Source organism: Astyanax mexicanus, chromosome 9 (genome assembly GCF_023375975.1).
Source record: "Astyanax mexicanus isolate ESR-SI-001 chromosome 9, AstMex3_surface, whole genome shotgun sequence".
NCBI lineage: Eukaryota > Metazoa > Chordata > Actinopteri > Characiformes > Acestrorhamphidae > Astyanax > Astyanax mexicanus.
Window position 1 is genome coordinate 4,416,880 of NC_064416.1, and position 25,271 is coordinate 4,442,150.

The 25,271-nt window shown below is 37.6% G+C and overlaps 2 protein-coding genes across 20 annotated transcripts in view; both read left to right on the top strand.

The window, feature by feature from the left end:
* cngb1a (cyclic nucleotide gated channel subunit beta 1a) overlaps positions 1–25,271 on the top strand; it is a 168,081-nt gene that overhangs the window by 139,939 nt on the left and 2,871 nt on the right. The gene's annotated exons all lie outside the window — the stretch shown is intronic.
* kifc3 (kinesin family member C3) overlaps positions 1–25,271 on the top strand; it is an 89,711-nt gene that overhangs the window by 41,741 nt on the left and 22,699 nt on the right. For 7 of the 11 annotated variants that reach the window (XM_049483758.1, XM_049483757.1, XM_022666008.2 and 4 more), the window contains 9 exons: positions 5,008–5,150; positions 12,460–12,495; positions 12,857–13,088; positions 14,982–15,082; positions 15,922–15,987; positions 18,772–18,903; positions 20,315–20,596; positions 21,484–21,657; positions 22,763–22,849. In XM_049483758.1, the coding sequence (XP_049339715.1) occupies positions 5,008–5,150; positions 12,460–12,495; positions 12,857–13,088; positions 14,982–15,082; positions 15,922–15,987; positions 18,772–18,903; positions 20,315–20,596; positions 21,484–21,657; positions 22,763–22,849 (1,253 nt within the window). The remainder of the gene's footprint in view (positions 1–5,007; positions 5,151–12,459; positions 12,496–12,856; positions 13,089–14,981; positions 15,083–15,921; positions 15,988–18,771; positions 18,904–20,314; positions 20,597–21,483; positions 21,658–22,762; positions 22,850–25,271) is intronic. The other 4 variants (XM_049483759.1, XM_022666011.2, XM_022666010.2 and 1 more) reach the window with 4 other exon arrangements.

The window sequence follows — 25,271 nt, forward strand, 5'->3', positions numbered from 1 at the left end:
ATTCTAAAGGAGAATGCCAGGACATCTGTCCATGACCTAAATCTCAAGAGAAGGTGGATCATGCAGCAGGACAATGACCCGAGCACAAAAGTCGAACCAAAGAATGGTTCAAGAAGAATAAACTTTCAGATTATTGTGCATACTTTTAGTGTGGTCATGACATGTCTGCTGAGGATAACGTACCTATTTGCCATTTCTTTTAAACTGTTATTTTACTTTTTCATGGTGACAAGTAGGGGTGTGCGATATGGCTCTAAAATAATATCACGATATTTCAGGGTATTTTTGCGATAACGATATACTTGGCGATATAGAAAAACAGAAAAAAAAATAATTTCAGGAATATAGTATAAGAGTATAACAGCATAAACATAATGTGGCAAAATAAATAATATAGCATAAAATAATATAATGCAGCCAAAAATATTGCAAGTTGTTCGTGAAGTGCAAATCTAACACAGACACACACTAGAGAGAGCCTGACAAAGCAGAATGTGGGGAAAATGCTGGTGCTGTTGGATGGTGACAGTGATGTGACAGTTTTGCATAGTGCAGTAACCGAGCTGTCTAAGATTGCCTGAGGCGCACACATACACATGGTGAATTTTGCCTCCTGTGTCATTGAAAAACACACACTCTTCTTCTGAACTGATGTGAGTTTTGTGCCGTATAGTCCCCGTGTTTGACGTACCCCAATTTTTAATACACAGAAGGCATTAATATCATGACAGTACATACAATGGTGCTTGAAGACTCTTTAGAATTTTCTATATTTATGCTTGAATATGACTTAAAACATTAGATGTTCTTAAAAGTAGGTAAAGAACAAAGTTAAACAAATGAGAGAGAAAATATTATTATTGATCAATTTTTTTTGAGGAAAATAATCCAATATTATATATTTGTGAGTGTCAAAAGTATCTGAACCTCAAGAAAGTTGTTTTCAATCAGTGGGTTACAATCAGGTGTGAGAGGGTGGAGCCTGTTTTATTTAAAGAACAGATCTATCAAAGTCTGCTCTTCACAAGACATTTTTGTGGAAGTGTATCATGATGCAAACAATTGAGGTTTCTGAGGTTACAAAATCATCTGTAAAGAGTTTGGAAAACCTCCAATCCACAGTCAGACAGATTTTGTAAAAGTAGAAGAAAATTCAAGACCATTGTTACCCTCCGCAGGAGCGATCGATCAACAAAGATCACTCCAGGAACAAGGGGTGTAATAGTCGGCAAGGTCACAAAGGACCCCAGTGTAACTTCTAAGCAACTGAAGGCCCATTTGTAGTTTTCTAAAGATTTTGTGGACAAGCCAGAAGGTTATTAGAAGAATGTTTTGTGGACTGATATATAAAGTATAATAATAACTTTATGGTTTAAATAAAATCATATTTTTTTTTTGAGAAAGGGAAACGGTATACTTTTCCCATCGTTACGATAGCAAAGACGCTCGGACACACCCTAAATCAAGCTGTTTGACTGCTATAGATCGCTAAAAACTGGGTCTTGGGTCTACCACAGGAGTGTGTAAAATTGCTTCTTCCACTGCCCTTTAAAAAAAAAAAAAAAAGCTTTCAGAGGTTACTTTTGGGTAGTGTACCTCTTGCTGAAAGATCATTGACTGCCAGACATGCCCCTACAATGCACTTGAAGATATTTTGACCAGTTGACATGCATTGAGTTGAGTTGCATTGTGACGGTCAGGATTGAGTATGGAGACCTTGTGCTGAGTGCTTCAATCCTTCAAGCCTTTGCTGTTGAGTGACACACTCCCCAAACTTCTGGTGTGATGATCTGTGGAGAGCGTCTTGCATCCACATGTCTTGCTGACGCTCATGACAGGACTTCCAACTGATAGCATTTTTCTGCAGAATAATGCTCACCCACACACTGCAAGAGTTTCCTAGATTACAGGAACGTCTCCACCAGAATACAACACTTCCTTGTCCTGCCTAGTCTCCAGATTTATCAATAACTCAGCATTTATGGAGCTTCAGCTTCAACCTACGAGTGTAGAGCTACAGGATCTACAGGCCCAGCTGTAGCAACATCTGTGGATAAATGTTCTGCTGGATCCCATACAGAACATACCGTACATCTCCATACCCAACTGTATCTCATCTTATATCCAGGTTAGAGGCGCCCAGTCTAGTTCTGTTTGTAATCTCTCCTGCAGACCCGTACCTGTGAAGTTAATGTGTCACCACACTGAGCTGTTATCTCCCAGCTTATCAGCCTGCACTGGTTTCCCTGGAGCCTGCAGGACCTTGAAGCTGTTATTGTTGCAGACGAGAGAAAGAATGAGGGGGAGAGAGAGAGGAGGACATGCAAGAGGAACTTGGAACTTGTGGCGGTAGTCTGTGAAGAACTGGATGAGGAGTTTATATTTCCTGATAGTGATGTTGGTGAATCACACATTCTTGGTCATGCAGCTGTTCAGTGTTTTTAACTACATTTGTTTTGGCTTAGCAGAAACCGTAACTGCATTCCTTCAGGTTTAATATTTGACATAGTTTAGGCACACCTCCACTCATTCAGTGTGTTTTTTTTTTCTTTCTTTCTTTTTATGATTTTTTATATTGTAAATAAAATAAAAAATCCTAAGTATCACATGTATCTTTGAGGACAGATCTGCACACTCTTGGTATTTTAATCTCAGTGTCTTCATGAGGGAGAGTCACCTGGAATAGTTTTCTCAGCTTCTTGAAGGAAGGAGTTCCTAGAGGTGCTGAACAGTAGTTGCTGCTTTTCCTTCACGCTGTGAAGCTTCAGCTCATCCCAATTAAATCACCTCAAATCACCATCTCAGTTCATCAGGTTTAGATCAGGGGATTAATGTGGAGGACGAACACTTTTATTAACTGTTTACTACATAATATTAATATTAAGGAATGCTTGAAAATGACTGAGAATCAAATATTTTTTGAACATTACATTACATTACATTTCATTTGGCAGACGCTTTTGTCCAAAGCGACTTACAATAGTCAAGTACAATGTAAAATAAGTTTAAAGGAAAAACATCTTTGGATAGGGATAAAAGGAGGTCAAAGGGGAATAATAGGATAGAGGAGTGAAGGAGAGGAAGAAGGAAATGAGGTTAGAAGTAGTTAGTGTGTTAGAGGTGTTAAGAGAGTAAGTGCTCTTTGAAGAGCTCTGTCTTCAGGAGTTTATTAAAGATAGTGAGAGATTCTCCTGATCTGGTAGTAGAAGGTAGTTAGTTAGAGGTGTTAGGAGAGTAGGTGCTCTTTGAAGAGCTCTGTCTTCAGGAGTTTATTAAAGATAGTGAGAGATTCTCCTGATCTGGTAGTGGAAGGTAGTTTGTTCCACTATTGGGGAACTCTGTATGAGAACAGTCTGGATTGCTTTGTGTGAATGTTTGTTTGGCAAAGCGAGGCGACGTTCACTGGAGGAGCGCAGCGGCCGGGAGGTAGCGTAAGCCTTCAGGAGTGAGTGCAGGTAGGAAGGAGCCTGTTCTGACATCACCTTGTAGGCGATTGTAAGAGTTTTGAATTTGATGCGAGCATCAACTGGTAGCCAATGGAGCTCAATGAGCAGCGGGGTGACATGTGCCCGTTTTGGCTGGTTGAAGACCAGACGTGCTGCTGCATTCTGGATCATCTGGAGTGGTTTTACTACACAGGCCGGGAGGCCAGTTAGCAGGGCATTGCAGTAGTCGAGGCGTGAGATGACGACCGCTTGCACCAGGAGTTGGGTGGCCTGTTGAGTCAAGAACGGTCTAATTTTTTCGGATGTTATAGAGCGCAAAGCGGCAGGACTGAGCAACTGAGGCCACATGGTGCGTGAAGGAGAGTTGGTCATCAACCAGAACACCCAGGTTCCTAGCAACCTTTGTCGGTGAGAGAGAGAGAGAGAGAGTCTATACTTATAGAGAATTTGTGTTGAAAAGATGGTTTTGCTGGTATAACCAGAAGTTCAGTCTTTGAGAGATTTAATTGAAGGTGATGCTCCCTCATCCATGAGGATATGTCAGAGAGACACTGCGAAATCCGTGCATCTGCTACATTTTTTTTTCTTTTCCTTGTACAGCTTTAAATTCTGCAAAAGTATTTTTTTAGGGTTGTTCATTGCTTTAATAATGTGCAACGGTATTGTTAGACTATCCAAAAAAAAGATTTAAAACATTTTAATCAAAAATAGATATATTGTTAATATTGTCATTTTAATGGCTAGTTGAAGCTATTTTATAATGACTTATGATGATTTTTAATGACAACAAAGGTTTATTTTATCGTTGGGTGGAGCAGTCTACTCTGCACATTTTTGTATGCATGCAAGTTCCTTATTTAAACAATTATGCATGGTCAAGCCCATTTATTGTACAATAAGTACTGAATAGCATAATTATCATTTTATATACTTGCCTGTATATTGTTATCCAATGTGTATTCTTATTTTTTTCCTGAGTTTTTGCCATATGAGCAGTGTTCGAACTCCAGATTGTTCATCTTCCGTGATGCGGATGTTCGCATAAACATAGTCAACTTGTTTTCTTTTCTTCTTTTTTTCTTTCCCTCCATTAAGAATGTATAGGGTTCGGAATTACACCCCTATCTGCTGTATATCTGCTTAAACAATACACACCATTTTTTATTTTCTTTATCAGGGCAGGCCCTGAGAGCAATTGTACTCTAATTTTGACCCTTTTGACTTTATTTATTGATGGTTTTCTATCCCTCCTAACTATGTTCACATTGCTCGACAGCAATCATACTTTATGTACTCAATCACAGCTAAATGTCACAACTAACCTGCGCTCGTCTGTATCATTTTTTGCCCCTCGTTTCTCCCACTAGCGGTGCAACTTTTCTAGTGCTTTTATAGGTCTGAGAGAGATTATGTAATATATTCACATGGCTAAAAAAAATCTGAATAGATGAGCATCCAGACCAGTTTTGCCAGTGGCAACGTTTAAGAAATTGTGTATTTTGCTAAATTCTGATGTCCTCTAATTCTGTGTGTGTGTGTGTGTGTGTGTGTGTGTCTGCAGCAAGTTCAGTGGATTTCCTGATGAGCGATGGTGAGGAGGAAAGCTCTTTCTTGACGTTGCCGAACACAGTCCTCCAGCGCCACTGCCTGACCTCTGACCTCCCAGATCCTCATTTATCAGACCAGCAGCAGCTGCTCATACAGGTACAACCTCTTTACAACTTGTTTTACTTAAAGCTCACCTTCCGTCGTTTTTTCTTTCATTTTAAAATGTCTAGTTGTGGTCTCTAGTATGAATGAATGACATGTGAGCCGTTTTTGTAAAAAAAAAGTGCTCAGGTGTCTCTGTATAGCTCTTTTTTAATGGACTGTTTTAGGGGTGTGTCCAAAATGACCGGATTCCAGCTTTGCTCATGAATATTCATACATGCAAACAGCATGCAAATATCTCTCCTCTGATTGGCTAGGAGCACTGCGACGCCCCTCCACCGCTCTGCCGCTCACTGCCTCCCACCTCCTAACTGATGAGCGGTGATGTTGCGTCGCTTCAGCTCCGCCTCTGGGAGTTTCTCGAGCCAAGGTGGGCTGGTCTGTGAGTTTCTGCCTACGTAGGCAGAAAGATAATTCAAAATTCACCCGTTTTTCGGAGGGGGGGAGGGGGGATTTCTTTGCTTAGCTCCTGCAGACAATGGGGGCTGCAAAACAGTTTAATGTGCAGGTGTACACATTCAACTCGGAGAGACCTACTGTATTCCACAAAAAACAAGAAAAATCGTATTTTCGCGGAAGGTGAGCTTTAATTCTTTAATTGTAAAGATATTATTTTCTTTTACCATAAATACAGTCATTTGTTTCCTGGTTGCAGTATGATGTGTAAGTCTACCCATCCACATATGCTTGGTATACCAATACTGGAAAAGTATCTCAATACCTTTTCATTAAAAAAGGTACAATATGCCAACTATGTAGTACCAGTACTTTAACCCAATCAGCACCAGGCCCCGTGTTTTACACAAAAATCGCACGTTGTCATCTTCTCCCCTTAATAACTCAAAAATGCCTCATCACATCAGCATGAAGCATACATATATGTCTAAAAAGATCTATAAAGAAATGCTGATGTTTGTAAAAACTGCAGCGTCCTTGCTCTCCATTAAAGATCCATGATTTAATCCATTGGGGAAAACACTCATTAATATTCTCTTCTTCAGAGTTTCTTTCCCAGTAACTTTCTGTAACTGGTTTACAGCTTTATTTGTCAGTATTTAACACAAACCCACGTTCTGAAGCATAATCCAGTGTCTAAGGAGAGCTCTGTGTCGTCTCTGAGTTTTCTTGTGATTTGATTAATTGACTTATTGAGTGAATCAATTCACAAAGCAATCAAACCTACACCCTCTAAAATAAGTGTTCTCTAATAAAGGAAACCCATTAGTCACTCATTATTAAGTAAAATATCTTTTTTTCCTTTATGTATTTATAATATATTTTTAACTAAGCAAAAATGTTGTATTCAATTACTTGAATAATTGATAAATTACAAGAATTTTCAGTAGAATGCTTGATTAGTAAAATATTTTCTATAGTTGCAGCCCTAAATCACAGTGTCTTTATATGATCGGTATCTTTAAAATAAGACTAAAATAAGACTACCTTTATAAAGACTTTATGAATGGTCATAAATGATGCAAATACTTTAAAACCCATTAATTAGCAGTTAAAAATATATCTAACAACACAAATAGAAATGGCAACAGTGAGCAAAAAAATTCTCAAAAGTGTTTTCACACTTATTTATACTGTAGAACTTCAGATATTTTCTAAATACTTAAATTAAACGACTAAGTTGATTTATATGACTAAGCAAACAATGAGTCACTGTTGCCTTTTCAATTGATGTGTTGTAACTCCTTATCAATGGTTTTTAATGTATTTACAATCTAATCAATAATAAGTAATAAACTTATTTATAAACCATGTATAAACCCTTTATAAGGGTCTTTTATTTAAAGTGGCACCATATGATCTTTATCATGGGCAGCGTATCAAGAAAACATCATCTTGTGAGATGCCTTGTGATTCACACCCGTAATATCCGGTATTGGGAAGAAAAAAGTGTTATCTGTGTATCACTAGTTTTGTGCTGATTACTGAGGAAACTCTTGGCATGAAACATGTCTTTGCTGATCCGGTACATTTGCAGTACGGGAGGAAAATGCAGATTTGCTTCCTTTTGAAAAAAAAAAAAAAAGTCTGTCTAACTGGTTGTACTGGCTTAGTGTGCACATGAATGGTTAGTTTGTTTATTAGATTCTCACTTCAGTGTAATGTTAATACTGTAATACTGGGAATTGTAGCTTTTCCAGTGTTTATTGATGTAACACACAGCCTGCATTCTTAGCCTACTTTAGAGGCAGTTCAGTGACTATTTTTTAAACTGTAAGCCGCAGCAGCTGCAGGGACGGCTACAGGTCCTGAACTAAACCGATGTACTGCTAAAATTTAACTCCTCGCTTCCCTCCAGTGCAGTGCGTTCTGCAAAGGTAAAAACATGAGTTTGACAATCGCTTAAAGGTTGAGTGTTTTCATTTACATTGGTTACAGAGTGCCCAGTAGAGTAAGTATTAGAACACACTCTGATACTATGGGTGGGCAGTATGACCCTAAAATAATATCACTATATTTCAGGGTATTTTTGCATTAAGAATGTGCTTGTCAAAATGACAAAACATTGATATTCTGCTGCAACAAAATATGAAACTTTATTTAGTTTAAATATAACAGTTTCGAACATACTGTAGAAAACAATACAATTTATAAAAGTTTGGCCATTTCAAACAGTAACTAATCAAGATTATTATTATTATTTTATACAAAATCAGTTTAATAGATGCCTGCACAATGATGCACAATGCACAATGATTCTTGATGAAGTTTGCATGTAACTGTTAACAGTGTTTGTACGGTCATGAAAAATCTGGAAATATCAGTTTCCAGGCCTGGATAAGTTTTGTAAAAATAAAAATAACCAGAACGTTTTAGAAAAGTCATAGAAATTTTGTCTACAAATCTTTTTGTTTCAGTTTATTGATGGGGGGGGGGGGTGTCTATTTTGAGCTAATTAATAATCCGTTCAGATTTAATTCAGTAATTTAGCCCTACACAAAATTATTATCTATAATTGTGTGACAGATTCATTTTAGGCCTTCTGTAATCGATTTCGATTATAGTTTTAGTTGATTTTTGGGTTTATTGTCCATGTCTGCACTGTTTTAAAAATCGTATGGTCATAAAAATTTGCCTTGAAGGCATGAAAAAATCATGGAAAGTTATTGGTTGAAAAGGGTATGAACCCTGCGTTAACGTGGCATCTAACCCCATCCTTAATCTAATAGAAATTTAATCGATTCTAGAAAGAAAAGAACATTTTATCATTAGACGATGCAGGACATTACAGAATTTTGGTCATGAAAAGCCTGAAAAGTCATGGAATTTGAAAATAGTAATTTCCAGGTCTGGATAAGTTTTGGAAAAAAAAAACAAACAATGTTTTGGGAAAGTCATGGAAATTTGGTCTACAAATCTTTGTGTTTTAGTTTATCGATGAAGAAAATCAGAGTTAATTTAGTGATTAAGCTCTACACACTGGAGCTCTCAGGATCTGACACACATTTTATTATCAAAAATTGTGGGTCAGATTTATTTTAGACCTACTATAATTGATTTCGATTATAGTTTTAGCTGAGTTTTAAAAATCATATGGTCAGAAAAACTGTCTTGAAGGCATGAAAAAGTCATGAAAAAATCAAGGATCAATTTATCGTTTGAAAATTGTATGAACCCATTCTCCATCAGTATCGATGATTGCCCAAATGTACTGATGATTTTAATTGTGAACACTCCAGTCAGTTAGAAAGACCATGCCAGTTCCATCATTGTGTTGGAGTTGTTGCTAAGTGCCTTTGTCCAACAGTGTAACCAAAGAAACCTTTGTTTCTGTATGCAGTACCCACAACTAACGATTGTGTAATCCCCAGTACGTCTCTAGTAGTGACTAAAAGGAAGTGCTGTCGTCCTCTGAGCTGCAGAGTAAACATCAGCCCTCACATTCTGATTAGCCTGCGTAAAATGTGGCACTTGCAGACTGACATCAGAGCTCAGGGATGTGCAGTGTGACTAATCCCACATCCGTCAGCATCAGCACCTTATTTTAGCTCAAACTGGAATACAGCTGTAGCTGTGACTGCATGGACTATTAATGCTCAGCTGTGTGATACTGTAGTTAACCATTTCTGATGAGGGCTACACTGTGGTGTTTTAGGAGTGATGCTCCTATAAATCCTGGATTTGTGATAAATCTGGAGAGCAGGCAAGCCAAGGAATAGTCAGTCTGGCTAAGACATTCCTCAGAAATCCTTGCTCTGTGTGGTTGAGCATTGTCCTACTGAAAGTTACAGTACCAGTTGAAAGCCCTGCCATGAGCGGCAGCAACACATATGTCTGCAGGATGTTCTGCACAAGGCACTAAGCTTTTAGTGTCCCTCAAATCACTACTAGAGGTGATTGATGATCTGGGGAGCATCGTATACAACAGTCACTCTACAGCAAAGTGACTAATATGGATACAGTCATATCCCAAATGAATCCTGAATTATTAATTAGGTAGTGTTACTCGAAGCAGTCCAAGGTGGTACACTAGATGACTTCTTTTCTGCTTTCATTAAAATATTAAGGACTGAAATCTTTAATGTTTCCACTTGTTATTTTCCTAACATTGCATTTTTCTGTGTTTAGTGCTTTAGAACATGTAGCACAAACTATGTAAGCGTACACTTCAGCTCTTCATTCTCAGTACTACAGTTTTAGAATTATTAACATCAGTTTTATTGGGCCTAGAGCAAAACCCTGTGGTATGCCACAAGATGAGCTACATCAACCAGTTAGCAAAAAGTCTACAACCGTTTCTGCGTTACAATTAATAGATAAATAAGGTAGTAAACAGTAGTTTAGCATTGAATAAGATCGTTAAAAAAACCTACCATACTGATTACAGGTTGCGAAAGTGGGCAAGCTAAACACAACAGGTGAAGAACAATTGGCAAAAGATACTCTATAGACAATAAAGTTCCAGTCCATATCAATCTACTTTTTTCTCATGATGACACTTCAAACAAAGGCGAAGGAAGCTGTCTGGTGGAAGGTGTAGAGAGTGGGCAATAATGTGGCCCTTCTCAATGTCTTTCAACTGGGCAAAAAACCCTCTGTTATATTTATATATATATATATATATATATATATATATATATATATATATATATATATATATATATATATATATATATATATATATATATGATATCGCAGGGAGCACACTACAAATTGTGTAATCAGACCACACCTGTAGTCATTTGCATTTTTTTAATAAAAAAATGTTAATGAAGATGACCAGGGCTGGGCGATATATATCATGTTTTTAAAATTGTTGATATATTTTCATATAAGATACAAGTTCAGACAATATTGCTTATATCATCTTTACATCTCATGAATGTTTATCTATAGCTGAATATTAATTAAAGGTGCCTGTATAAAAGTTGGTACATGTAGTTTGGTCTCAAAAGATCTTAAAGGACGAAAAAAAAAAAAGATTTATGTGGTAAATTTTCTTTCAGCCTAAAAATTAATATATTTGTTTTGGTCCATATTGCCTAGCCCTAAAGATGACACTTGTTTTGATTGGTTGATCCATATTGTGCCTCGTTTAAAAATCTGTTGAAGCGGAAAAAGTAAATATAAGCTGTATATTACAATAGAAAATTAAGCAAGTTCAAAACTGGCTGCTTTTACAGCTTAATTTTCACATATAGACAGAGTGAATGTATGTATTTTAACACTTTATTATAGGTAAATATTGCATCAGAATATTTTTTAAAAAGTTGTTCCCAAACAGTGATAAGGCCTAGTCTTGGACCACACAGCATTTTAAGTAGAGATATCTAATCCATATAAAATGACTGTCTGGGAACCTGAATCTTATTTTTTTTTTTTTATATTATATAGGCCGTTAAGGGTGGATCCTTCTCAGACAAGTGTTTCCAGTCTCTTCAGTGATTCTTGTTTCGTGCTTGCCTCTCTCTGATTGGATGGTGATCACATGTTCTGCAGGTTATATTCTTCCCTCAGTGGGAGGCCTGTTCTCCATGTCTGAAAGCACACAATAGCCTTTACCTGGGACGGTCCTGACAGTCAGAAGGGCGCACCTGGGCCGTGCGGCGTGTCAATAAATATAAATATACAGCCCGGCACACAATGCCTATACTGTTTCTAATCCAGATCGGATTAATCAGTGGAACCCTGGACGTTTGGCAATCCAGCAAACTGAGAGCTAAAAAAGTCCACTAGATTACAGAGCTGACCTGCGTGAGTAATTTTATATCACTTTTACTTAACACTCACGATTGAGGTCGCTGTGATAATTGGTTTAGAAAACCCGTTTGTAATTTAGATTTTATGGCATAAATATTGTACCAAAGTAATTTGCAATAGAATATTTAAGGCTTGCATTTAGGTTTTAATTTGCTCTTAACTTGCAGATTCTGAAGCTGGTAACTTGGATGAACTCCTGATGAGAGCCAGTTTCATCATAATGTTTTTGACCGTCATTGTAACTGCATTTGAGGATATTTTCAGAGTTCTTGATTTTATTCTGATTGACTGACCTTAATAAAATACTTTTTTTATATAAATAAAAGTATTTTTTTTTACTTTATTTAGTTGAGTAGTTTTTGCTTCTCATAATCTGGATTAGAACATTACTCAAATATTCACTATTCACTGTATACCTGTAACTCTACCTCTTCACTACTTTACTTTAACTGATGCTCTCAAACACTTTATTAAGAGACAAGAAATTCAAGTAATTAACTCTTGACGAGTTCAGCACAGCTGTTAACTGAAAGCCTGAATTCCAGATGACTCATAAAGCTGACTGAGAAAATCCAGCAGAGATGTACAAAGCTGTCATGTTAAATATAAAAAGCTTTTTTATTATTTGCTAAATAATTTAATTTTTTTCTTCATAGTTGATGACGTAAATTAAACACTGAAATTAAGGTGTGTCCAAAATTTTGACTTGTACTTTATAATGCCAGTGATATAGCAAATATTGTGATATTATTTAAGGGCCACACTGCCCACTACTAGTTCATATTGTATGTGATAAATAAATAATGTAAGAATTGAGGTAATACTGATAACTTATCAGTAATAACTTTTGCCTACCATAAGCATGAACAATTCTATACCATCATATCTATATATGTTTTTATATATTGTGAAAGGCCTACAAATTTGGAAAGTCTTTTTTTTCCACCTTTTTTCTCCTCTCTTTGTCCAATATTTGTCTACGTTCTATTGTCATGTAATGTGCTTTGTCTTTCCATTTATTTTCTTCAACTCATGTTCCTCATTCTCTTCCTCTCCTGGTCTTCTCTTCACCACTTCACCTGTACAGAAGGTCACCTGGTCCTGTTCCTGGACGTCTGCCCACGTAATTCCCCTCATTCTGCTCCTTTGTGCTTAGCTGTGAGCTCCTTTTGTCTTCGGTACTGTGCTGCCAAATGTAAAAAAGGAACGTTCTCCATTCTCCACTCTGCTGTTCTCCGCTAGTAGACGAGCTGGCTAGAGTACGAGTGAGTGAATGGGCTGCATTTTTGGTAGCATGTGCGGCTTTTTGTTAGCCAGAGCTGCTGCTAGAGAGGTAGATGTAAGCATCTGTTTCACTGCTTTTCTGTGTAAAACCAGTTTTTAGACTAGTAAAGTGGATTTTAGTCGTGTTCCTTACAAAACTCTGAACATCTGTGATCATAATTAAACTTCTAACTAACTTCTGAGTCCTGTTTCTTTTGCAGGCTCTGCAGGAGAAAGTGTGCGAGTTCCAGGCTCGTCTGTGTAGCGAAGACGCCACCAAACGACTGCTGCTCCAGCAACAGCAGACGCAGGAAGAGCACCAAGACCACCCAAACCACCCAAACAGTCACGAGCAGCCACACATCAGCCTGCAGCACCAATACACCAACCAGGAGCTTCTAGAACAGCCCAGCCTGCAGGAGAACCAGCTCAGACAAGCTGACTCCAAAACAGGTAACTGGGGAAGCTTTTATACACCAACCTGCTGCTGAGTACACTGTAGAAAAAACAATATATGTTAGTGAAAATCTAAAATTCTTAATATAATGTTTGTTTTAATTTTGAGTGGTTTAGTATTACAAACTTTATTTAGTACTTTTTAGTTTTTTTGTAAAGCCTTTTTTGTGGAAATTGTATTAAAAACAACTATTATAACAAATTATTTTAGGTGGGTGTAATTTAAAAGAATATGTGTCTAAAAAGCTTCAGAATCCAGGGAGATAAGCAATTATCTGCTAAATAAATCATCTGCAGTTTAGTTTTTGTCAAAATGATGCACTGAAAATAATACTTAAAGCCCCACTGGGTAGGATTTCCTTGATTTTTGATCCTTTTAAAGAAGTAAAATTACAGCTTGAAACTCACTGCAGCGCTGCATTGAGGTGTAATAGGAGGAAAAGCGGTGCTCTCATGTCTGTGCCGGAGCTCCTCTGAGCTCAAACCAGACTCTGTAAGTTTCCCGAGGCGGCCGCGACCAACGCTCGGGAGAACTGCGACCTGCTTTCCGACCTTTAGTTCTAACAGTTCTACAAGGACTACTGGTTTTACTCTTTACAAACTAACATACAGACACTCTGAAAGAAGCTGGAAAGAGACCGAACAGGTCTGTGAAAGCCAGAAAACGAGAAAGAGAAACTAAACGGCCTGAAACATTTATTACACTCTACAACTGTAGGGGGAGCCCACGAGCACAAATTCTACCTAGTGGAGCTTTAAAGGGGACGTATTATGTGAAACTCGCGTTTTGCATGCTTTTGTATTTCCGCTTGGGTCTCGACTGCCTCTATAAACACTCCAAGCGCATTTCTGGAGTCAGGAATCATATGCTTCTTTGAGCCGTTTGGATGTTCCGTTATTGTGGCGTCACAATAAGGAAACCTGCATAGAACCACCCCTCACCCATCAATCTCCAACAGAGCAGCACCCACTAGATAATTTAAAGAAACACCATTTTGGTCTGCTAGTTGAGAGAGAACCTCAGACACTACACAGCAGGATTAGCCAGCAGACTTTGTCTGAGGGAGGGATCTGTACTTACTGTCTGTGGCAAGCTAGCAGATGAGTGAGATGTAAGTAAGAACTTTCAAATATTGCAGTTAAGCATGAACTAGCTTGTTTTTGAGAGTGTACATGGGGCGTGGCCAGCAACAGCTTGTTTGCGTAAAAATGACAGAGCCCTTTAAGGGCTCTTTCTGAAAGGCACTGAAACTGGTTAGAATAGAGTTGATGAGATCTTTCTTTATGTAAGAGTGATTTTGTGTAAAGAACTTAATGAAGGTGTTGTTTATAGCTTATAGACCCCTTTTTAACTTGTGTAAAAAGAGGTATAATATGTCCCCTTATGGAAAAAAGCAAAATATTTGTAAAAAAGAAAAATAATGAATAAATAAATAAATATCCTTATAATAGTACTCATACATCATACTAATGAGAATTGTTATATATTTAGATATATTTCACTCGCTAGGATGTATTATTTGCGGTTATCCTAATGACCTATTAATTGATCTATCAATTCATTAAAATGTAACGCATTCTGTATTTTTTGTCTGTTTTTTTTAAAGGTGCTTATTCAGTAGTATACACTTCCTATATTTCTGTTAGTTGGTTTTTATCACTGGCTGTAAAAAAAAAAAACATGGATGCGCTTACAGCTTGACTACAGTTCAAAACTTAAATATAGTCTTAAAATGCCAACAATTTATTATGTTCTTTACTAGACACATATATAATTGGATATAATTGGAAGAACAGATGCAGTGCAGTATTTATTATGTCAAAAGATTCTGCAGATAATTACGTTGGTAAAAGGTTGACCGATGTGTCGGCATGTTGTCTGTGTTACAGGTTTAAGACGATCAAGATCAAGTTCAGGATCACAGCGGCTTCAGGGTCATCCTGACAGTAACGGTTACCACCTTTCACTCATCTCAGGGCTGCACACACAGGTGAGCACTGTCACCATGGTTACGGAAGTGATGGATTTCTTTTCTATCTCAGTACATTTTGGATATAGAACTAATTGGAACTAATGTTTCAATAATTAGCATTTTACTATACAAATATAATGGTTTGTGCTTCATCAATGCGTTTCAATTGGTGGCATCTCACAATTTGGAGCTGAAGCTACTTATTTATACCCTGAGGTGAAGGTCATGGATATCTTACACCCCACCAACAGGCTATTTTCCCGACTTCCTTCTGCGTCGTTTAAATAGCAACAGTGTAATAAAAATAATTCCATGTGTTCCTGTATAGCTGAAATATCTTCAATATTAAATTTACAATGTAAAAAAATAACTCATTGAATGAGCAGAGGTGTGTTCAAACTTATGACTGATACTGTATGTTTTCTAACATTTTATAGTATTTTTCTTCATTTCTTTAATTTTTTAATCTTTAACTGGTCTATCACCTCTGCTACATTTGTAAATGGCTTGTCTCACCCTCCGTGTCCCCAGAGTTAAAATAAAGGTTAGTCAGTATTTTTCAGACTATAAGGTGCACTGGATTATAAGTCCCATTAAGCTAAGCTAGTAAGAATGCATATCTGAAGTGAACAAGGGTGTGGCCATGTTTCCCTTCTAATTTAGCAGGTCTTCAGCGGAGTGGTACAATTCATACGTAACGTCCAGCTGTCAATTTTTGGGAAAATTAAAGGATTTTAATTTCGCCTTATAGTACGAAAAATATGGTAAATGAAATGAATTGAACTGAATGGTAGAGATGATAATCAGTGCGTGTATATCTATATCTGTGTATACCTAACTCTGTATATCTTTGTCAGATTGAGGAGCTGGAGAAGAAGCTGTTGAACCAGACGCAGGAGGTGGAGAGACTGCGCTCTGAACTGGTGAGAAAATGCAGAGATTAGTAAAAGTAGCTTTACTTATTGCAGAATTCCAGTCGATCTAAGCACAGTCTGTCTAAACTGGATATGTGAGGAATGTTCAGTAGTTCTGGTCCTGCTGACCTGGTTTAGCTGGAGGACAGGAAAGGACAGGAAGCGTTAGGAACTGACCCAGATTTGATACGTCAGGAATGTGGTCTTTCAGTAAGATAAAGTTTCTGCACATGGCCCAGATCTCTCTTACATTCTCTCTCTCTCTCTCTCTCTCTCTCTCTCTCTCTCTCTCTCTCTCTCTGCCTCTGTGTAAGTTGATATTGTAGAAAAAATAGAGAGAAAAATATTGACATTAAGTAACAATACTTACCAAAGGCTCTCTCTATTGATCTTTTTCTTTCTGCTATTCTTTCTCTCTGCGACTCTCTCTCTCTCTCTCTCTCTCTCTCTCTCGGCAACTCTCTGCCTGTTTGTGTAAGTTGATATTGTAGAAAAACTAGAAAACTAAAGAGAATCTAGAACAATGTGGACACTAAGCAACAATACATACCACAGAAAATAAAGAGAATCTAGAAAAATATTGACATTAAGTAACAATACATACCACAGACTCTCTCTATTGATCTCTTTCTCTCTATACTATTCTTTCTCTCTGCGACTCTCTCTCTCTCTCTCTCGCTCTCTCTCTCTCTCTGCTTGTTTGTGAGAGTTATTGTTAAAAAAAATGGAAAACTAGAGAGAATCTAGAAAAATATGTATATATCTTTCTGTATCTCCCTCTCTGCATCTCTCTTTCTCTCTGTGAGGCTTGATATTGTACAAAACTAGACCACTGAATGTCTCAACTGATTATTAATTGACTAGCTTGGACTACTTATCAATCACTACAACATTTTCAGCTAATTTCTGAATTCATTATAATTATCAACATTTACAACTTGAGCAGTAAAGTTTAGTCGTATTTAATATTGTTTTCACAACTAGTGTCTAGAAAGAAACACATTAGAGAGAGCCCTACACATTCCCAGTTTTTATTCAGGGTATTTTATCACTCAGTAGCCAAGGCAATCAATTTTAATACTAATTCATTATAAACAACTAGGGTTGCAGCGGTAACCGGTTTCACGGTATACCGTGGTATTAAAATGCACGGTTATCATACCGTGTGTGTTTGCTTATTACCGGTAAAACGCATGCCAGCGGAGAAACTCACCCGCGCATGCGCAACTCTGCTGCGCTTCAGCTGCTCAGCACACAGCGGTGAGAACGGCAGAAAGTGCATCAGAATAAACAAATCTCCGTCCGCCTAAAAAAAGGCTAAACTAAAATCAGCAGTGTGGGACTATTTCAGAGACCCGCCGAACGCACCCGAGGATGGTTATCCGATTTGTAATCAATGTGGCCGTAAAGTCACAGCTAAAGGTGAACATACGTCAAACCTGTTCTCCCATCTCCGAGAACACCACCCCGCCGTGCAGCGCAAAGTATGTGTTTAGTTTATAATTTTAATCTGAACCTAAATAAAATCTCTTTGTAGTCGTGCACAACCCATGCGGTAAGCGCCCGAAGAAGCGCTGAGTTATCCGAAATTTGGGCACGCAGGTACAGGCGTGAAGTGCGTGCTACGATGGATTCACGTGTCCGTGTAAAGGTCCTGGCCGGACTGGATGTGAAAGATGCCATTCATTTACATGCGTTCATTTTCAAATTCTGACGTGCCTGTTTTTCATATGTTAAAACCAGACTCGGTGTGAAAGCCTTAAAATAGAAATCTCTATTGTGAGGATCATGTAAGAAATAAATCCCCTCTTTCTGCAGTATCTGGTTATATACCAACTTGGCAGTAAAACGGACGTTTACAACAGTTGTTGATCAGACACTGACCCAGGCTCAGTTTATCAGATAATAAATAATTTAAACTTAAATAATTGTACTGAATATTTTAAATACAGAATCTTTACTTCTTACAGTACATGTAATGTGTATAACGTGTGTGTATGTGTGTATATATATAATATATATTTACATATATATATATATTTTATATACACTCTTAATGCCCTTAAGAGTAGTGCAAAAACCTGGTTTCCTTCACCTGATGGTGTACACCTTTTTTTTTTTTTTAAGGAGACATTAAAATTATAATTGTTCCAGGTTTCTACAATAAATAGTTAATTGAACAAAAAACCTTTGTTGTAATTTCTTTAAGGGTGATACCGTGATAACCGTGATACCGCGGTATTTTCTGAGACGGTTATCATACCGTGAAAATCTCATACCGTTGCAAACCTATAAACAACAGATTATTCAAATAAATGTTTTTTCTTCCACTTTAAGTAGCCTAAAAACAAGGAACACAGTTGTTGTAATATTCGAAAAAATAATCTAAAGTGTTTAAGAAACAGTGCATAAATAAATGAAAAAGTGCAGTTTAAGTTGTACTTTATTTTCTGTGAATCTGGGCGGAAACACTGATATATTCTTACACCTGTGTCAGGGAGCTGATTGGTGAGCCCACAATTTAGGTTAGAGTGGGCGTGTCTGCTCTGAATATCTGCGTTTAGTTAAGGAGAGACATTGATATAAACTATATTGTCTCATCTTATATCTGGTATGAAAATATATTAATATTTCTTATTTTTTTTTTTTTTATATATTGCCCAGCCCTATCATTTTACTATTGTTTATTACTGTTGTAGATACTGTTATTTCTGGCCCTTATTGTAAATTGTCTCCTAAATTGTTTAACTGAAAAAGTAAAGTGAAATGAAAAAGCTATTGTTTGTCCCACAGGGGGCGACAGATCTGGAAAAGCAGCTGGAGCTGCTGGAAAGTGAGAACCAGCGGCTCAAACAGGAGCTGAGGGCCAGCTATGCCAATGAGCCTGCAGCTACCTGCTCCACCTCCAGCTGCCCTCATAGCCAGGTACTGTGTTCAATCATACGGCCAGGTGTGCTTTCAGAGAGTACACACATACACCTGGGACATTGCGGGTAAGAGTGGATCAGATACAGCAGTGCTGCTGGAGTTTTTAAACACCTATCTACAAGGTGTTTCAGCTGTAGGTAGGAGTGTGTAATAGAGTGGAGGACAGTGAGGGGTTAAACACAGTGTTTAAAAACCCCAGCAGCACTGCTGTACTTAATCCACTCACTGTACCAGCTCGACACACACGAACACCTCATACACCACCACCATGCTAATCAGCGCTAATCACTGCAGTGCTAGTATAATAATAATAGCTGCTCTATGGTGGTCTCTATCCTGTGGGGTCCTGAGCATTAAATAACAGGGTGAACTAGATCGCAGTTCCTGATGTGTGATTGCAGTGCTAATTTGTTGATTGTTGCTATGGTGTTGCTGGGTGGTTGCTAAAGTGTTGCTATGGCTATCTGTGGTGGTGGTGGCTATGGTGTCTGGTCCAGGTGGTTGCTATGGAGCTAGTGTGCTTTGTATGTGTGGGGTGTCCAAAATTTTGACAATTAGCTTGTTTATCTAGTAACTAATGTGAGCATGGAGCTAGCTAACATTAGCTGAGAGCTAGCTAACACTACCGGGGAAGAAAACCAAGGTGAGCAGAGTTAACATTAGTGGCGAGAAAACTAACATACTAACATTAGCGGCGAGTTAGCTAGGTTACCTGGGAGAGAACTTGGGTTAGCGGAGAGCTATCTAACATTAGTGGCGAGCTAGCTAACATGTTTTGCATCACAGCTGAACAAAATTTAAAAAATAAAATTGATAAATGAGAAACATTAAGGTTTTTTTACAAAATAAATTGACTACATTTTGGGGTCTTAAATTCTAATTATTGAGGTCTTAAAAAGGTCTTAAAAAGCATTAAACCTGACTTTTAAAATGGAGGAAGAGCCCTGTAGGTTGCTCTGGATGTTTAGGGTGTCCAAACATTTTATCCTAATGCTGGATGAAAACCGTACATATTGTTTCGTACAGCATATTTTAGGAAAGAACTCGATAAGTTCTATAGCCTTTTGAATTTGGTCTTTGTATCTCAAAAACGTACATGGGCATGCACATTTCTTATTCCATTCATTTTATTAGGCACAAAATCTGACATTTTACCAAGCTTTCACAAAATCATATATGTCAGATAAAAAACTGTATACAAGACCACCATTCCTAATCATGACGCATGTTTTAAAGTTGGAACAAAGTTGATATCTCCAAAAAACGTTTAGATTTAAGGGGAAAATATCCTTAATAAGGATAATAAGAAGACTTAAGAAGAACAGTACTGTAATTGTATACTGCAATCATACTAATAATTGTAGTTAATAATAATTATAATAATAGTGAATGCGTGTGTGTGTGTTAGGATGCAGAGGTGTTGCGGGCGGAGCTGTCTCGGCGTGAGGAGATGTGTCGGGAGCGAGAGCGGCGGCTGGCGGTGTTGGAGCAGCAGGTGCAGGAGCGGACGGTTCTGGTTGCTCAGTTGCAGGAGCAGCTGGAGGAGGCCTCGCGGTACAGGCAGGAGATCCAGCAGCAGTTGGACGAGGCTTTGCGGAGTCGGGCCGAGAGCGAGCAGCAGTTCAGCACTCGACTCAGAGACGCAGAGGAAGCTCTCAGCCGGCAGGCCGCCGCACCTCCACAGATCAAGGTAAGCAGTGGAGCTTTGACGTGTTACATTACGCTGCATTTATTTGCTTTCTTTTTGGTTTCTAGTAATTACATTACATTACATTTGGCCGATGCTTTTATCCAAAGCAACAGTACAGTAAGCAGAAAAATAACGACTTGGGAAATATCTGACCTACGGCCAAAACTAATTGCCGACCCCTGGTATAGAGGTTCAAGGTTAAAAAAAAAAAAAAAAAAGGAAATGAGGTTAGGAGTAGTTAGTTAGTTTGTTAGAGGTGTTAGGAGAGTAAGTGCTTTTTGAAGAGCTCTGGCTTCAGGAGTTTCTTTAAGTTAGCGAGAAACGCACGTGTTGGTAGAAGGTAGTTTGTTCCACCATTAGGCAACTCTGTAGGAGAACAGACTGGATTGCTTTGTGTGAATGTTTGTTAAAGATAGGCTTTAGGGAGTATAAGAGCATCCTTCGCTGTCTAAGAACCTTCTGAAGACAAAGCTCTTCAAAGAGCACTTACTCTCCTAACACCTCTAACATACTAACTACTTCTAACCTCATTCCATTCTTCCCCTCCTTTCTTATAGTAACAGCTTTGTTCATATAGCACTTTTCACACATTAAATACAGCTTAAAGTTCTTTACAATGATGGACAATATAGGGTTATAATAGTAACAAAAAAAAACAGTAACTGACAGTAAAAACAAAGAAGAAAAATGGTATCAAATCTTTTACAGAAAAGAAAATCTCTTAAAACAGTGTTTTAAGATGACACCTTTTATGGATCATATTGAGAGATTGATTCTTCTCAGCATGATCCAGATTTTACCTGTATGTCATTTTCATGTATTGATACTCCATTTATTCTTAAATATGTGTATAATTGTGTCTCCTTTTTCTCTCTTTCTTTATTCAGTATGTGACGAAGACAGTCGAGGTGGAGTCGGCTCAGTGTAAGCAGGCTCTGGTGGAGGCTCAGGCACGTAACCAGGCTCTCCAGGAGCAACTTGGGGTCCAGCGGGAGCTCCTCCGTGAGCTGGAGCAGCAGCTGCATGAAAGCCAAAGGACCAGCAGCCAGTTACGCCAACAGGTACCCATTTCTTCATTATAAAAGTACCAGATAATTCACAGGTTATGTCTTATACAGTTAATGTTTGTGTGTCTCTTTAGTGTGTGTTGAATTTAAGGAATTTTTGGGCTGTTTGTTGGCTTTGTGTTTTTACATACATTTTATCTTCATTATGTTTTATGTTTTTAATATAAAATATCCAAAAACGCTACTCATTTCTGAAGTGTTTATCCATCTTACCCTGGTTGCCGGCGCCTCCCACAGACTAACATGCGCATATTTTTATTCCACTCCATCTGAGTTTCAGCACTGTTCCAGCACTTTTGACACAAACACCCGGTGGAATAATCATACATTTAGCTAAAAATAAAAAGAAACCATTTCTAAAAACTCCATCATTGCTCTCCAGTGAGAATCAGTGATTAATTGTGGAAAACAATAATGATCTCACCTTTAAAGTTTCTTTCGTGACTTGTTTAGTGCGTTATTTATTAATTTTCAGTCACAAACCAGCGTTTTGAAGTATAAATCAATCCAGTGTAAACCTAGTTTTGAACCATTTTTGTCATCTGTAGTTAGATTTTTGGTAAAGGGGGAAATCAGATTTTTTGTGAAAAAATCGAAGATTATTTTTTAGGCCATAATCGCCCAGCAATACATTATAAGATCAAATAGAAGATAATGATTGAATAATGATAATTAAAGTTTTAGTAATTATAATTTTAACACATAACTTAAGACCTGAATAATGTACGGAACTATTTATTTAAAATAAATAGAAAAATATATTGATTCAAATTTTTGACATATCAACCAGCCCTAGTTTAGATGCTTTTCCATGTTGTGTAGCATCAAATCTATTTATGGTGGTTGTAATACTAATTACAGCATTTCTAGATTGAATGTGTAGATTCTACAATTTTTTCTTCAGTACATCTTCAGAATGTCCGTGGAGCCTGTTTAGCAATAAACGGAGCTGACTATTTTTAGGGGTTTTTTTCTCCACCCCTGGTGTTTACCTGTGCAGGTATGTGGTGGATTCAGTGCTCCAGTTCCCTGCACTGTGTGGTGAGTGTGTTGCAGGTTAACGGTCCTCTTTCTCTCTTTCTCTTCACCTGCGTTCCAGCTGAGTTTGGACCGGGCTCGGCTCTGCGGCCTGCTCTCCAGGGCTGTAGGCAAAGCCAACACAGAGGTCACCTGCAGGCTCTCCAAGGTTGGCCAGATTACTCTGCACCTGGCTGGGGTCAAAGGTCAAAAATGTGTCTGTGGTTCCGGGACACAAATAATTCTTTAGATCAGGAAAATTATGAATTATCACAGTTGCCTTAAGGCTGATGAGCAGGGTCCCAAAGTTAACACATTTTATTATTTTTTTCAGTTATTATTCATCAATTGCATTCCATTGTAAGCCAGTGTTTAATGTGCTTTTTTAATAGTTGGGTTCTGGACGAAGTTCAGCGAGGACAGCAGTTTGAGCCAGACAATTAAAAAGATGATGACACTTGGATGTTCTAAGTATCTTTCCAGTGTCAGTTTTATTGCAGTTTTATTAAATGTGGTTTTGGCACTGGCTCTTAGCCTTTAGAGAAACTGCTTCAGACGTTTTAAGCCTTCTTGACGTCCAAGAGTAAATGCATTTCCAGAGGCTAGTTTATCAGCATAGTCAGCAGTTGGTAAAAAGCTGTAAAGAATATTGTTAAAGGGTCTCCGTGAGATTTTATAATGAGAAGCTTTACATAGAAATTTAACAGTGATTTTTTTTTTTTTACTGTGAAAAAAATGGGCAATGTGATTTCTTGGCATTCCTTAAAAAATAAATAAAGCCAATGTTTTACCCCAAGGAGTAGAATCTATGCAATAAAGAGCCAGACAAACCTGCCAACTTGGTAGATCCGTCTCTTTCTCCCAAATCAAGCTTAGTGTCTCAGACTGCCTTCATTGAGTTTACAGCACAGGAGCGACACACATTCCCACTGGTACTCAGTTTGTCCAGTAAGTGTAATATCCCAACATTAAAAGTGCAATTCATGAAAGTTTTACCAACAACTCAGCTACTCCATGTAATAAACAGAAGATGTGCCATTAATGTTCTACAGTAGACTGTTCTGTTTCCGGTTCAGTCACCTAATTCCTAAATCGTAACCCCACTGTTAGGGATGCATTAAAGTTAAAATTGTTGGCCAAATCCCCCCCCCAAAAAAGTTTAATTTGGTCAAAGAGTCAAATACTAAACACATTTTTTGCAGGTTTTCCTTATTTTTTTCACAATTAAATACCTTGTGAAATGTACATAAATGTATTTTTGTCTTGATAAAAAGCCATTACAAAACTAAAATTTAACAGTGTGGGCCTGTCACTGCAAAAAAAAAAAATATCCTAATTTTATAGGAAATGCTAAAATATGCCAATATGATTTAAAATAAATGAGTAATTATTTGTTATAAAATAGCAAACTATTTATTTATGATAATATAGCAGAATAAGGTATAAAAAAATGATTTCTGGTAGTTTTTGGATGCTGGAGATTAAAAAGGCACTTTAGGGGAGAAAAATGTGATAAAGTGAGGAAATTAAAACCTATGTTGATGGCCGGGGCTACATTGTACTGCAAGGAGCCAGCAGATGAACTGAAACTGTGGTTGCCTAATTTTTGGGAGATGATAGGCTGTCAGTGCTTTCTATAGTCCATAATTTTAACATAATCATAAAGAAAACAAAAACATAGTTATTTAATTAACAGAGCATGAGAGAAAACTCAAATCTGAACTAAACTAAAATTGTAAAAATAATTTCATTTTATTGTCGGATTGAATTTGCACAGGTTTTCAGGTAACAGGAAAATACGAAATAAGAAATCTTACTTTTTTAACTTTATGGATGTTAATTTAGGAACCCTGCTGTTGATCTCGTTTAATGAAGTCCATTTTTGACCTTTGAAACCCAGGTATCTGTAGAGAATCATGTCCCCAGTTTTTGCGAACACAACTGAGAAGCATAATCTCCTGCCATGCTTCAGAGCATCCCAGTAGACCCACGTTCCTCCTGCCCTCTTACCCGTGCAACTCTTATACACACTCTTATAGACACAGCGAGATGTAGAGCTGCTGTAAGAACCTCCGTCTGATAGACCTTCCCCTGAGTGCTGTGGATTAGCTGATGGTTCATAAACCTTGTATGAATAAAATAGGGAGCTTTCTGATTAGAATTGTGTTTTTCTGTCTTGTGTCCTTCCCTCAAATGCTCATTTGTAACAGTGCGAGTACTGTTGATGTGATTTTATGTGTTTTGTGATCTTTTATATGAGTGTTTTATGCCCAAAAATTACTGTCTAATCATGGCTTTATTTGCACAATAGAAGTTTTCACATGTAAACACATTAACCATACAATTGTATCCTAATAACGATATATATCACTATACAGCACATTTTCTTTAAATAGAGCAGAGCAGGTGGTGCAGTATAAGGATGCTAACGCTGAGCAGCTGGTTAAAAAAAACTGCATTCAGGTTTAAAATGAATTCCAGTTTAAATAAACCATGATTGCCCTTTTTAGAGTGATAAACTCAGCTGCAGAAACTGGAACTGCTTAATGGCTTTTGTGATGTTGGAGAAATTCCCAGATCTTAAAAAAAAA